The sequence below is a fragment of the Urocitellus parryii genome, chromosome 1, assembly GCF_045843805.1.
Source record: "Urocitellus parryii isolate mUroPar1 chromosome 1, mUroPar1.hap1, whole genome shotgun sequence".
NCBI classification, from domain to species: Eukaryota; Metazoa; Chordata; class Mammalia; order Rodentia; family Sciuridae; genus Urocitellus; species Urocitellus parryii.
Genome location: NC_135531.1, coordinates 46,230,253 through 46,246,356, shown reverse-complemented (window position 1 = coordinate 46,246,356; position 16,104 = coordinate 46,230,253). Strand labels below are relative to the sequence as shown.

The following is a 16,104-nucleotide window of genomic DNA, read 5'->3' as shown; positions in this document are numbered from 1 at the left end:
TGGTGATTTGAAGGTTTGTTTTCCATCTAAATTCTAGGAAGTCATTTGTCATTTTATTAATACTTTTTATTCATATCCTTATAGAATAGTAATATTGATATTATCTGATTTTCCAGGCTGTGTTTACAGATTTGGAGATTCTTGCAGCAATTTTTGCTAGTGCAATACATGATGTAGATCATCCTGGTGTGTCAAATCAATTTCTGATCAATACAAGTAAGTAAAGTTCACTGATTTTTTCTGAGGATCTGTGTAAATTTTTTTTCAGGTCTATAAAGTTCTTTTGAGATGTGTAAATATGTGTTTTAATGATAGTGTATGTTAATGTAATTTATCTCTGAAAATTATCATTACATCCCAAGAGGCATTATGATGTTTGAAAATATGTGTTCAGGACTTCTCTGAAAATAATATGTGGCTATTTCACTAGATAGGGATCATAAGGAGAATCAAAAGTAAAAATGGGAAGAGACATTTAGGTAGCTATGCTGCCTTTAAAGGTTAAAAAAAATAAAAGCAAAGGTAGGTGAAAGTGAGTGCTAGTAGACCTTTACTTTATGTAGATCATCATTTCATCCCTTCAGAAGCTGTAGCTCACCTTTCCCCACCCTCAGCAGGCCCAACCCTCTTCTTTCCTTTTTAAATCTCGTAATGAGGGTGACAGGAACATCTCTCTTAATTTGATATTTTAATCATTCAGTCTTTTTCTCCTCAGTGGTAACCTCTCAAATCTGTATAACAAGTCATTGCTGAATTTGGAAATGTAAGGATGGTAGGACTATTCAATGTGGACATCTCTGAGAGCTGCACAGCAAGCCTCTGTAGGAAATGTTGAGGTGATGTTCCACCTCTTCCTTTGGAAAGAGCTTAGGTTTACAGAAGTTATTTGGTCCTTGAAGTCAGTAGGTAAATTACTTAAACATTTACTGCGATTTAATTCCTTGCCACTAAAATAAATTAATATTATAAATTTAATTTTATATATGAAAAAAATGCCAAGTTGTTGAAATTTTTTTCATGTTAATAATCTGCCTTCTTAAAAGGGAAATCAAGATTTTTATTTTAAGATAAGAGAAATGAGGATATAGGACTGTCTAGGATCAATGACTATCCCTAGTAAGAAAACACACTAAGTAGATTTAAGTTGTGAGGTGAAGATAACCAAGAGGGATATCTGCCCAAGCCGTAGTTAATTGGCCAGTTGAATATGGATACCCCCTTGTTTCTTTTCCAATCTTAGAATAAAAAGGAAATAGACAAAAAAAAATTTTTGGAAAAAAAATCTGCTTTTTTTCCCCTTCTGCTTGAATTTGTGGATAATAGTTTTCCTATATGTGATAACCATCTAGCCATGTACAATTCTGGATGCTTACTGTTTATTTCTTATACTTGGCTGTACTCAGATCTAAAGAGAAAAATTAAATGCAATCTTGCTTTGAGACACTTAACTCACACTTTAGGATTATTTAAATCTATTTATCTTTCTTTTAACAGCCTCTGTCCTACCTTACAGTAAAGTACACTTTAGTGATCCACATATTTAAAGGATTAGAACAAGTGTCCAGAGATGTGTGGTTAGAAGCTTGGTTTAGGAACTTATTTATACAGGTTAGGTCATTTAAGCTAGCATAGCCCATCTACCGATAAATTTAATACCCATTGAAGTTTAAGAGGCACTGAAACACATGATGGAGAAATTTGGAGGATGATTATAAATACTGAGAGAGTAGCCAGAGATGTCCACCTAAGCTCATTTTTCTGGTCACCTACTTGGGGTGGAAAGATGACAATCCTGAACCTGAAAGTTCCTTGCTACCTGTGATGCTGTGATGATCTTCTTTCTATCGGACTACAGGAACACAGGAAAGCTCACAATCCACAGAGCAGCTTAGGTTGGATTGCTAATATTTTTGATGTTAGAGTGTGATGGGACTGTGTTATTCCTGAGCAAACGAATCAGCATTGTCATTTGGTGTATGAAAGTATCCCATGGTTGATAATAGTAACAGGGCATGATCAGAATTACTGCCCTAGTAAGCTTTTGACAAGGGATCATGTGAGGTAGGTTCTTTTTTTTTTTTTTCCTTTGAAGAACACAGAAAGGGCTTAGTAGCTGGTAAAATAAAAAAGTTTTATCTTCATAACATACAATAAAGAAATCTCTCATAACTAGTAATAAATAGCTTTGTGAAATTAACAGTATTATACATTTATTTACTTTTAGTACCAGTGATTAAAATTAGGATTGCTTAACCTCTGAGCCACATCTCCAGCCTCTTTTTTTTATTTATTTTTTATTTTGAGATAGGGTCTTGCTAAGTTGTGGAGGCTGGCCTCAAATTTGCAGTCTTCCAGGCATGTGCCACTTCTCCTGACAATGCCTTTGTTTTTGATCTGCTATCAATGTCTTTTTTTTTCCTTAACAGACTTAAGTTGGTATTTTCTCCTACATTTATGGATGAGTTGAGCATCAGTGAGTCACACTAGCACTAGCTCTGCTCTTGGCTCAGAGCTGGAACTCCAGTGTGCCCAAAACCAAAGATTGAATCCATTCTCTATAATAAGGAACTCTAAAAAGTCCTGATTATAAGATGTATAAACCCAGAGTTGGAAAGTTATCTGCTATACTATAAAGGAGACTGTTGAGTGCAGCGAGGTAAAGGAATACCTTGGGTTATGTGGCTAATCTCAGAGGAGCACTAGGGCTCACTGGGCTGGTTCACAGTGCAGTTATGGTCCTGCTTTTCAGTTGTGATCCTGGTTCTCATGAATCATTTGATGTGTGTTACTTTGGGGTGCCAAATGATTTGACACCAGTTGTGCTTGTACTCACTCTAAGCAGCTTGGAGGTTCTAAAAGCAGAGAGATCTTTTCTGCCTGGCAGAATTGGTTGAGCTTTAATGAAAACTTGGGGATGCAGAGGAAAGTGACATAGAGAAATTGAAGTTCCGCATGGGAAGCTCCTTAAGTCTTTTATTTTTAAGGATAATATAGGTAATTAAACCTGTAAAATGTGTACTATATCATCAAGTCTTGAATAGAACATTCTAGAATGTCATTAAAAATCTATTTAACTTCACAGCTTTATTTTCTGGAAAAAAAAATAAAGCACTATAAAAAGTACAGAATATACATAGCATTGCATTTTCCTTGGAAGAGTATCCTTTTTTGATTATATCAAAGATGGCCAAGTTGTGGGGAGAAAGACTTATTTACATTAGGTACATAATCAAAGCATATATATTTTGGCTTCTAAGAGCAGAGAAGCATCATATCATATTAAGGTGAAGTTATATCTAAGAACCAGTGCATATACTTTTTAATTTCTCTGATTTAATTTAAAAATACAGTTCCCATAGTCATATTAGTGAATTATATAGAGAGTTTTGTTTTTCTACATAAACCTAACTAACATTTAAAAGAAGGTAAATTCATTTTTAACAAATGTGGTACAGTTGTAACTATTGAGATTATTTTATCCAATAACAATGTATTTAAATTTGGTTCTGGGCACTAGGAATTCAGGGTGGCCAAAATTGAGCGTTGGCTATTAGGAACCTGCATTCTGCTGGGAAAGACAGTTACGTGAACATGTGGCATGTGATGGTGTTCAGGGCAGTGGAAACAGTGCAGGCTTGTGGCACAGAAAGAGGAGTTGAGGGAGTGAGCAAGCAGCTTTAACCCTTGGACTTTAGCACCAATATTAAGTTAAAACCACCACTTCCTCTCCCCATTTCAAGGACAAATGTTATGTTCAGAAGTCATTTTGAAGACTTTTGCTCTTGTCTTTCGTAACTTAGAGTCACAGTGTAGCCTGCTGTCATTTTCAAGCTCTGGGTTCAACATAGTGAAGCTGTAGTAACAGTGAGAGGTAGTTCTTACTCGTGGTATCCATACCCAGTCTTCACCCCAGTCCTAAGCATGCCAGCCCAATCTCCTGTTGTAGGCTTGGATCCAGCACTTGGATGTTCTTACCATCACATTAAGGCCCAATCTTCTCTTGCTCCTGTGTCTTTTAAACAGGCTCTTACTGTTGAAAAAATTGTTTCCAGTTTCCCTTCTTAGACTGAGCTGATAAAATGAGGTTTCTGCAGTTTGCGGAGGAAACTCCTGGGGGATTACTAGAAGCCCCCACATTTCTGTTATATAAATGTTATTGGCATATAATCCTCCCAGGAGTTTTGTAGGGGTTGTTCTTACTTTACAAATGAGAACAAAGGAAGAGAGGTGGGGTGCTGATTTCACAGCCAGGTCTGTTGGATTTCTAAGCTCAGGATCATTTAACCTCAAACCCTGATACAATGAATATGCACTTAATTTACTCTTAAAAGTGTTTTTCATCAAGAAGATATAAGCAGAGGTATATATGGAATGGATCTGCAGTTGTACTAAAGCACAAGAATGCCCTTCAGGGGCCTATGGTCTAAGGATGTGAGAGTAAATTTTATTTACAACTTAACCAGGCTTAGGCGTGCCCAGGAGCTGGCCATGATTTGGGGTGACTCTGTGAGAATGTTTTCAGAAGACATAAGCATTTGAATCAGCAAATTAAGTAAAGATTATCGTCATCATTGTGAGTGGACATCATCCAAGCCACTGGGGGCTGAACAGAGTAGAAGATGTGGAAAAAGACAAATTCCTGTTTTCAGTTTGAGCTGGGACATCATCCTCTCCTGCTCTCACATATCCATGCCACTGCTTTTGGGGCCTTCAAACGTGAACTGGGACTTACATCAATTACTTTCTCCACTCCTTCCATTTCCTCCACATTCATTCCCTAACTCAGATCTTCAGACTGAATCGCACCCCTAGCTAGCTCTCTGGCTTCTCCAGATCCTGGGACTTATTGGCATCCATAATCACCTGAGCCAGTTCCTAATAAGCACATTGAAATATCTATATCTCTTTATCCTACTGGTTCTTTTTCTCTGGATAACCCATAATAGATATTTTTTAACTAAGAATGTAGAGGAAGAAAGTTTTAAGGATGACTTTTCTGAATTAATTATGGGGTTTCTGGAACTGGCTTTTTAATCTGATTAAGTTTGAAGACAGCAGTGCTGTTTCCAGTAGGAGAGAAAGCACTGATAGTCTGTGGGGAGAACTGTTTATACATAAAATATCTGCCTTGAGTACTCTCAATCAACCACTTACATTTAAAGCAAGGAGCTAAGTGATTCTGCATATGATACTCTCACACATTTTTAGGAAACCCAGGAATGTAATAACATTGATTGGTTACTCCTGATGTCAGTGAATCAAGTGGTGAAGTAAGGGGATGAGCATGGGGATTGGAATTCCCAGATCAAGCACCTCCATCAGTGGACTAAGTGCTTCTAGGTGTGCCAGCCCTCTGTAGCTGCAGGGCTGAAATTGCTGGAAATCAAAGGCAGAACCTTCTCCTGTTATTGGCTAAATACAATGCAAAGTGAGCCCCAAGCTTCCCAGGATGTCTACTGGAAGAGTAAGGACATTGATTAGGAAATAAATCCAAATAAAATTCAAGAGCCTTCTGCCTTAGTGAAATTTCTAAGGGTCCAGTGGTATGGGGCATGGTAAGATATCTCTTCTAAGGAGAGGGATAAATTGTTACATCTGGCCCCTCCTGCAACTATAAAGAAGGCACAATGCCTAGTACCAGTTAGGATTTTGGAGGAAACTTACTTGTTATTCCTGCCGAGTGACCTAAAGAGCTGCTGGTTTTGTGTGGGGGCACAGAATAAGAAAAGGTTCTGCAGAAGTGCAGGCTGCTGTGCAGGTTACTCTGCCACTTGAGCCATATGATTCAGCAGATTCAGTAGTTGTGCCATGATTCACTTAGAGCTGCCAAAGGCTGCCCACCCCCTAGAAGCAACTGGCTTGATTAGAATGGCGGAATGGCCTTTTGAAGCCTCCGTTGCAGCACCAGCCAGGTGGCAATACCTTTCAGGCCTGGGGCAAAGTGTTCCAGAAGGCCATATGTAATCAAAACCAGTGTTCAGTATCTAATGCTACTTCTCCCATAACCAAGGGTCACAAGTCCAGAAATCAAAGATGGACATGGAAGTAGCACTATTCACTATTACCTCTAGTTACCCCACAGGCAAAATTTTGTTTTCTCTTCTGGCAACATTATGCTCTGTGGCCCATAGGTCTTAATTCCATAGGGAGTAATGACCAGGAAGCATGATAATAATTCACTGACCTAGAAGGAATTCCCCTTTGGATTCCTTTTGTCTCCAAATGAAGAAGAGACCAAGAAAGGAGTTACAGTGTTAACTGTGAGGACTGATGTGGACTGTCAAGGGGAAACTAGGTTATTACTCCACAGTGTAGGTAGGGAAGAATGTGTGTGTGGAATACAGGAGATTTCTTATGGTATCTCTTACATTACTATGCCATTGTGAGTTAGGTCAATGGGAAACTACAACAACCCAATCCAGGTGGAATTAGTAATGGTCCTTCCCAGGTGTGAAGATTTGGGTCAACCCAGTAGAAAAAGAACCATGACTAGGTACTTTCTAAAGACAAAGGAGATAAAGAATGAGTAAGAGGAGAATGTGGTTATAAATACCAGCTATGAGCACAAGACCAGTTATAGAAATGAGGACTCTAATCATCATGAGTACACCTTTGTGTGTGTAAATATACTTATATTGGGAAATTTTCTTTGTTTTCCCCCTTTTCCCTCATCATGTAATATACAATGTTTTGACTTTACATTAGTTTTGAGTTATTGTTAATTTTGCATCATAGTATTTAAGTTGTGGAATATCACAAGAAGAGTAAACATCATTCTAGAGCTTTACTTCTTATGGAGAAAGGGTGCTCTGTTTATAATTGTACCTTGTTAGGTGGAATTGTTACCTTATTATTATCTTTATTTGGAGACTAAATACAGCTTAAGGAAATGCATATAGGTACCAGTTTGGCAAGGGGTGAACCTTGTGATGGGTAATTTTATGTGTGGCTTGACTAGGCTAAGGGTTGACAACATGGCTGGTAAATATTCTTTCCTGTGTGTCTTTGAGGGTGTGTCCAGAAGGGATTAGCATTTACATCAGTAAGTCGAGTAAAGAAGATTCCCCTCACCTGTGCAGTGGGCATCACTCAGTCCATTGAGGGCCTGAATGAAACCAAAAGGTGGAGGAAAGGCAAACTCACTTTCTGTTTGAGCGAGGATATCCATATTCTCCTGCCTTTGGACACCAGTGCTTCTGGTTACCAGAGAGAATTTACACCAGTCTCCCCATGCTCCAATTCTCAGTGGTCACACTAGAACTGAATTATACCACTGGCTTTTCTGCTTCTCCAACTTGCAGATGATGTACTCACTGGCTTGCATAATTGCCTGAGCCAACTCCTATCATTCAGTATTTTGTAATATTATTGAGAACATGCACTTAAACTGCGTCTGCTAAATGAAGTACATGACCTCAGTTATGTGGTAGCACCTTCCCACCCTCTACCCGCATGCCAGTGAAGACTGAGAAATAGATTAAATGGTCTTTATGCCTTCATTAGTAGCATTATATTGAGAATGTTGTAATTTACTCTTGATGATCCAGGGTAGTTCTTACAAATGAGCATAATTAGTCTCTCTGTAATAAAATTGTGGCTTTGGATTTGTAAAGAAATGCATGGTCCATCAATAAAATAGAGAATGCTTTATATAGTTATTAGTGTGTGCCAGGTACTGAATGGATCATGTTTATTATTTCCTGATTCAGTACTAGAGTTCATGGCTCAAGGCTTCTTGCTACACTTCTTGGCATTGCATGATCCTCACATAAAAGTTGTAGGGCAGAGAATCCACAATTATCAGGAATATAAGACCTTATGCTGTAGACATGTTGCTATGTTAAGAATAATTCCATATTCCGCTGAGTTTATCAGGTCTGGAGGCAGCTGAGGCCCACAGAGTGAAATGCCCCTCCACGTGTCAGTAACATTGGAGTCCACTCCTAAAGGTTCCAGTGTTATTTCTGCTCCTTCATTATTCAATGTATTTTCTTCTTGTTATTATCATGTAATGGTAAGGGTGGCAGAGAAGTTTAGGGGAAATTGCATCCTAAACCCAAAGTATCATAAAACTTTAAAAATAAGCTCTAATTAAACAGCTCTGGTGATCATCTGCCTTTTTTCCTTTCAGACTCTGAACTTGCCTTGATGTATAATGACTCCTCTGTCTTAGAGAACCATCATTTGGCCGTGGGCTTTAAGTTGCTTCAGGAAGAAAACTGTGACATTTTTCAGAATTTGACCAAAAAGCAAAGACAATCTTTAAGGAAAATGGTCATTGACATTGTAAGTAGTTAACAAAAGCAAAAAAAAAAAAAAATGTGATGAAAGTAGTCTAAAAAAATTCAAATGTGAGAATGAGAGTATTAGGTAAAAGCATGTGTATTCCAAACTTCTATGGCCCTTTATGTTCTAGAAGCTGCATCTGTTGCTGGCAGTGCTATTCTGTATTAGGTTGTCTACTTAAAACAGTTTGGATTTAAGAATAATAATAGTTGAACCTCATTATTCAGCTTTTATTTTCTGAGCTCCACATGGCAGACAGAAAAAGATGAATAAGCAAAAATAGAGGGCTTGGGCTATCACTTGAATATCCCCTGCCTTTTTCCATCCAGTTAGAGATATACATGATTTTACTATTTTCTCTATGTGTATTATTCAGAGTGATTATGAGACATAGAAAAATATCTTGTTTCTAAAAAATTACTTGCTTTGTACTTATAGAGACAGGAATTATTTTTCTTGGATAAGCAGAAAATTAACCAGAATACTATTTCTGAAGTGGTCTGTGAGCAACCTTAAATCACTCATTGTAGTCCAATAACCACTTTCTAGTCCAGGAAATGAAAAAACTTTAAAATGTGTGATGATATCTTATCCTCAGAGATACCATCATGTTTTCACCAGGAAAGTGGTGGTCAGTGCCTGATGTTTCTGCATAGTGTACATAATTAGCTAGGTTTCCAAGAGTCGTTAGCAAAGGGAAAAGATTAAAATGTGTGATGATATCTTATCCTCAGAGATACCATCATGTTTTCACCAGGAAAGTGGTGGTCAGTGCCTGATGTTTCTGCATAGTGTACATAATTAGCTAGGTTTCCAAGAGTCGTTAGCAAAGGGAAAAGATTGTGTCCCTAGAAGGATTCATTTCCATATACTGCCATTAGAAGTCATAGTAGTTTTCCTTCCTTTTCACATTCTGGAAAAAAAAAAAGTTTTCATATGCAAATTCTGACTTTTCCCTTTGGACTTAATAAAATATTCTTTATCTTCTAAGGTACTTGCAACAGACATGTCAAAACACATGAATCTACTGGCTGATTTGAAAACTATGGTTGAAACTAAGAAAGTGACAAGTTCTGGGGTTCTTCTTCTTGATAACTATTCTGACAGGATTCAGGTAAATCATTATTTGACTTTGTGTTGTGTGTTTGTGTGTGTTGGTGTACACATGCACATGTGGCTATGTATTCTGCTTTGATAAAAATTCATTTCTCCCATCTTATACTTTCAGTAACTATAGGCAGGATTTTTACCCACACTCTCATCCTGAGAATTAACCAGGTAGAAACTTACTGTTCTTTTTAGTTGCCCATATATTTAAAAAACAAAAACATCTAAAACCTCCCAAAAACCATCCACATAAGGAGGCCTGAATTTCATTAACCACACACATAAACAGCTTCTCCTATGATACTTAGATGCAGTAGAAGTGGCATAATTTGGAACTATTTATACAAGTGTGAACCACACACAGACACATCTTGGTTGAGCTGTTTGAAATAAATCTTACACTACGTGTATTTTTAAGTGTCACAGTCATCCGACTTGAATTTCTAGTTTGAAAAAAAAAAAATGGAGCAAGTGCTGAGTAGAGAATTCCTCTGTCTACTTTAGGTCCTTCAGAACATGGTGCACTGTGCAGACCTGAGCAACCCCACAAAGCCTCTCCAACTGTACCGCCAGTGGACAGACCGGATAATGGAGGAGTTCTTCCGCCAAGGAGACCGAGAGAGGGAGCGTGGCATGGAGATAAGTCCCATGTGTGACAAGCACAATGCATCTGTGGAAAAATCACAGGTAATGCATGGCACAGAAAGCCTTCCGAGAGAAGAAAGATGCAGCTGGCATTTGTTTACTCATAGTGTTTTCTTGGACTTTTTTTTGACAGAATCAGTTTCACCTTACCACTTATGATATAGAAAACCTGCAATTGTAGAACTTAGATTTACATAACCATGCTTCTACTGGTGTGACATTCTGTTCATTCATTATAACCATGTTCATGTACATAGAGAATTTGTTTATTTCAGTTATCTAGATTCACATTGACTATTCTAAAATAAGTTCCAGACCCCATATCCTGCCATGTAAATAACTGAAAATGTTTTTGCATTGTGCACATATTCTTGAACTACTAATCATTCTAGAGGCTAGAAAGTTTCACCAGCTAGAAACAACACTTTTATATGGTCTCTTGTCTCAAATAATGACTATTTTACCAAACTAAGGTTAGTAGTATTCTGATTGCTGTTATATTTGTGGGCCATGATCTACTTAATCTTTTTAATGGTCTCTTAGTCCAATTGGACTGCTCATATTGGATTTCTTTTTTTTTTTTAACTAGGTGGGCTTCATAGACTATATTGTTCATCCTCTCTGGGAGACATGGGCAGACCTTGTACATCCTGATGCCCAGGATATTTTGGACACTTTGGAGGACAATCGTGAATGGTACCAGAGCACAATCCCTCAGAGCCCCTCTCCCGCACCTGATGACCAAGAAGAGGGCCGGCCAGGTCAAACGGAGAAATTCCAGTTTGAACTAACTTTAGAGGAAGATGGTGAGTCAGACACCGAAAAGGACAGTGGAAGTCAAGTCGAAGAAGACACTAGCTGCAGTGACTCCAAGACTCTGTGTACTCAAGACTCGGAGTCTACTGAAATTCCCCTTGATGAACAGGTGGAAGAGGAGGCAGTAGGAGAAGAGGAAAGCCAGCCGGAAGCTCCTGTAATAGATGATTGTTCTCCTGACACGTAACAGTACAGAGACTGTCACGCCTTTTTTTTTTTTTTTTAAGTAGAAAATTGTTTCCAAAGTGCATGTCACATGCCACAACCATGGTCACACCTCACTCTCATCTGCCAGGACGTTTGTTGAACAAAACTGACCTTGACTACTCAGTCTGGCGCTCAGGAATATCGTAACCAGTTTCTTCACCTCCATGTCATCAGAGCAAGGGGGATATCTTCGAGAACATTTTAACAGAATTTCAGCTTGGGAGAGCTGACAAAGCAGATAAAATCAACTCCAAAATGTTTTCAAGGGAGAGTGGCTCATCAGGCAGCCCAGTAGTAGATTGGATTTGGGGTTTCTTTTATTTGTTTGCAATATTTTTTGGAAGAAAGAAGGCATTACATGGATGGAGTGAACTTAGTGGATAGAGCAACAAAAATGTCACAAATAGGACACAGCATGAGTCTGTTTCCAGGAGGAGGATGAGCCACAGAAATTGCATAATTTTCTAATTTCAAGTCTTCCTGATACATGACTAAATAGTGTGGTTCAGTGAGCTGCACTCACCTCTACATTTTGTATGATATGTAAAACAGATTTTTTGTAGAGCTTACTTTTATTATTAAATGTATTGAGGTATTATATTTAAAAAACTATGTTCAGAACTTCATCTGCCACTGGTTATTATTTTTTTCTAAGGAGTAACTTGCAAGTTTTCAGTACAAATCTGTGCTACACTGGATAAATCTAATTTACAAATTTTACTTGCACCTTATAGTTCATAGAAATTAACTGATTTGTAGTGATTCATTGTTTTATATACCAACAACTTCCATATTTTAAAACAAAAAAACAACTTTATGTTGCTGGAAACCCTTTTTGTAAGTCTTCGTTTGCTTTTTATCTCACTCTTTCTAGATAAGCAGAGTTGCTCTCCACCAATGTTTTTCTTCACAGTGTGCAAAGTGAATATTTGTTCTGTAATACTTTGATGTGTGTTATATCAAATGTGTCTTAAGTCTCATAGAAACTCAATCATCAGTTGGTGTTGTCTGAAGCAAATGGGAGATATATAAACACCCAGTAGCTAAAATGGTCTGTCTTTTTTAGATATTTTCCTACTTAGTGTCTTCTGATGACTTTTTGCTCTGTCAAGAGACATGCATTTCATAATTGCATGTCCTTCTAATAACCCACACATTGTGTGCTCATTTTTATTGTTATTGCCAGTTATAGTAAGAAAAATGTTTCCCCCTTGTGCTGCTTTATTATTTAATGTGTGTTTGAACTTCTGTCCATGTTCACTAGATGGGGTCTTATCAAATCTATTATCTCCATTCTGATGGATGAAAAGAAACAGGTAGTCAAGTTAGGGTTAGCACTCATTTTCTACCATGAGAGTTGTATGTCATGACTAGCTTTCACTCTGAGGTTATAGAGAAAAGTGTACAGCTAACTATACAGATTTTAAGAATAGTGACTGAATATATTATCAAACACCAGTACAACTAAGTTCTCTTTGGCTTTTATGATTTTGCCATGCAATTAAGAACTATGTGAGGAGTATCCTTGAGCAGTTGTCTTAAAATGTAGCAGCTACTCATTCTTAATGGATAGCCATGTAACATGTAGGCACTGCTTTACCAGTTTTCATTGATCCATAATTAGGTCTTGAAGGAGGGAACTACTTTCCTTAAACATGCTGAAGAAGAAGCAGTTGATGATGGTACTAGCACCAGAGGGTAGGATATAGTTTAAAGTATTGGATTGGTAAAAAGATTCTACCTAAATAAAAAAAATAGAGATAACTCTTGGCTGATTTTAGCTCCTGGAACTGTATTTTAATATTTAAGATGAATTCCCAGTGTCTTCTGCTGATAGCAGCTAGACTCGTGAAGCATCTGTTTAGTCTGAACTTTCTTCCCACGTCAGTTCTTAAAAAAGGGTTTACCTTTTCTGTGAAGAGTTTGGAACTCACATAATCCACTTTCACATTGATATCCAAAAATTAAGATAGAGACTAAAAGAGAGATCTGACTAAACAGAAAATACATGAAACATTAAGAAAAATTACAACCCTAAAAACATTCACATTTGGAACTTCTCATGGAGCCATCTGGGGACTGCAGAACAAAGTTATCAGCCAGGAAAATAATCCAGGCTGAAGATAGTCCCTGTTTTAATTTCCTGAGATCCAAGTGATGCTTACAGCCTTTGATAGAAAAAAAGTATGTCTCTGATCTTTTAGATAGTACAGAAGAGGAATCAACTAATTATTGTATTTCCACCCTTTTGCCCTTGTAAAGATAGACAGGTATCTTGCACATAGAGGTTTATGTTTGACCAATTAGTTTCACAAGAATATTTGAAAACTTAATCCTGTTTTAATTTTATTTTCCCTATGAGAGGCCCCAAAGGAAAAGCAAAATATCTAGTTTATTCCTCTTTCCAAATCACTCTCATTCCTTCCTTTTTCTCCCTTCACTTGGCATTTCCCTCTCAGAGTGCCTAGAATATTAATAATGGAAAAAATAAACAGCAATATGTAAAAAAAAAATTCCAGACCTGAAAGGGTTTTTAACTGCACTAATAGAGGCTTTCCCCCACAGTTTTCTGCTTTTTAATGGTCCCATGTTATGAAGATACCCACCAATGGACAATCAAATTGTAGCAAAGGCATAATATCCAAGAGTTAGAGACTAATGCACTGTACAATCTGTTTGTCCTCTCCCTTCTCTCTCTCTCTCCCTCCCTCCTGTATGCCCCACCCCCCCCATTCTTTCTCTCCAAAATGTGCTTCAGAAATACACACTGCTTTAAGAAGTAGGTTTTACAAGTGGCTTTACATTTCCTAAAACACCATAAGAAAATGCAATATCTGGGTACTGTATGGGGAAAAAATTATGTCCAAGTTTGCATAAAACGAGTACATTTCAGCTTGCAAGTTACTGAACACAATAATGCTGTTTTAATTTTGTTTTCTTTTGCATCAGTTAAAATTCACAAGAAAATAATGTAGATAGAACAAATTACAGATGAGGAAAGAAAAAACTTGAATGAAATGGATTTTACAGAAAGCTTTATGATAATTTTTGAATGCATATTTATTTTTTGTGCCATGCATTTTTTCTCACCAAATGACCTTACCTGTAATACAGTCTTGTTTGTCTGTTTACAACCATGTATTTATTGCAATGTACATACTGTAATGTTAATTGTAAATTATCAGTTCTTATTAAAACATCATCCCGTGATAGGATGGTGTTGATATATTTGGAAACTCTTGGTGAGAGAATGAATGGTGTGTATACATACTCCTTGTACATTTTTCTTTTCTCCTGTAATATAGTCTTGTCACCTTAGAGCTTGTTTATGGAAGATTCAAGAAAACTATAAAATACATAAAGATATATAAATTTAAATAACATAGCTGCAGGTCTTTGGTCCCAGGGCTGTGCCTTAACTTTAATCAATATTTTCTTCTGTTTTGCTGCATTTCTAAGTAAGGTAACGGTGGGGCTAGGGCTGGGCATTTATATCCAAGCTTTCAATTGATTGGATTTCTGGAAGTAGCTGGATTTTATAAAGTCAAAACACCTCTGACACATCTTGGAACCCTTTCAAGATGGAAGCTTGTAGGTACTTCTTGCCATGGAGTGACACTGCATGTGTGATAATTATTTCCAGATGTAGATAAGGAGCTACTTCAGCTAGTTATATTTGATGGTTTTTTACTTTCAGACACTACTGGGGAAATATATTATTGTCCAGTGATTATTGAAAATCTTTTGGCTTCCACAAATTCATAGGGAAATGAACTTGATTTGAAACTGGAGCCATGTGTCACTCATCTTGGTTAGTTATCTGTTCCATTAGCTTTCAGTCATGTTAAGAGACTGTATCATATAGAGAAAGTCCTTTTTTTAACCTTAAAATTTTTCTTTGATTAAGATCAACCAAATTTTTTATATGTAAGTAAACCCACATCAATTTAAACACCATTTTTTTTAAAAGAGAGAGAGAGATTTTCTTAATATTTATTTTTTAGTTATTGATGGACACAACATCTTTGTTTGTATGTGGTGCTGAGGATCGAACCCAGGGCGCACACATGCCAGGCGAGAGCATTACCACTTGAGCCACATCCCCAGCCCTTAAACACCATTTTTTGTGATGCTAATTCATATAGCATAAAAGATTCACTGTTATCTAAAATTTATTTCTGCAAAACTTATATCCACTTAGCTTTATTACATTTAACTTTGTACAATGGCCATCTCCTGAAAGCTATGAAAACTCCCCAGTATATAATGTGGAAACCTCCCACAGCTGCCCAGCCCTTGGAACATGTGACTCATCAGTGAAAGGAGAGATTGTTTTTCTAGGAAAAATGAGCCTCCTATTATTTTATTTTATTTTATTTTTCGACACAAACTGTAGATTTTAGCAGCCCTGGCCCAAAGGAATTTAATTACTTTTGTTTTAAACAGTACAAAGGGGACACTATAATTATAAACTACATCCTTACTTATTTTAGTTGTTTTTAAATTTTATTTCTTTGGATATGTTTTCAGAGTGGTAAATTGTGTGTGAGCATTACAAATGATGATTCTTTTAGTGGTTTTCTTAGCCTCTCTTACAGCCCATGGGGATAGTACTGTACATCAATATCTTCATATGAAATTTTTATATGCAATGAAAATAAAAGCATGGGTTGATTCTGCCTATTTATGACTTGGTCTTTTACAAATAATAATTATTGGTTTTAGGTTGTAGTTCAGTCTGCACACATGTCCAAAAGTATTGAACATTGTTGAAATAAAAGGATAGGGACATTGTAAGTTAATATTGTTATTCATAACCAAATGAAACCAAATTTTGTTGATTACTTTTGCTACACAAAATATTTCCCAATGTTATATATATGGCCCATAAGATCAAGCACAGTGTTTTCTAAAAAGGCACTCTCCAGAAGGCACTTTCCATGCTTAACTTAATATTCTTTCATGTTGAAAATTTCTTGGACATTCAACAATTATTTGTTGGATACCTATCTGCAAACTCCATGCTTCTAAGTATTCAACAAT

At 36.9% G+C, this 16,104-nt stretch overlaps 1 protein-coding gene across 7 annotated transcripts in view; it reads left to right on the top strand.

The window, feature by feature from the left end:
• Nucleotides 1-14,289, top strand: part of Pde4d (phosphodiesterase 4D) — a 514,775-nt gene extending 500,486 nt beyond the window's left edge. For all 7 annotated transcript variants that reach the window (XM_077800282.1, XM_077800279.1, XM_077800281.1 and 4 more), the window contains 5 exons: nucleotides 117-216; nucleotides 8,132-8,286; nucleotides 9,278-9,400; nucleotides 9,898-10,080; nucleotides 10,628-14,289. In XM_077800282.1, the coding sequence (XP_077656408.1) occupies nucleotides 117-216; nucleotides 8,132-8,286; nucleotides 9,278-9,400; nucleotides 9,898-10,080; nucleotides 10,628-11,041 (975 nt within the window). In that variant the 3' untranslated portion in view covers nucleotides 11,042-14,289. The remainder of the gene's footprint in view (nucleotides 1-116; nucleotides 217-8,131; nucleotides 8,287-9,277; nucleotides 9,401-9,897; nucleotides 10,081-10,627) is intronic.
• The last annotated feature ends 1,815 nt before the right edge of the window (nucleotides 14,290-16,104 follow it).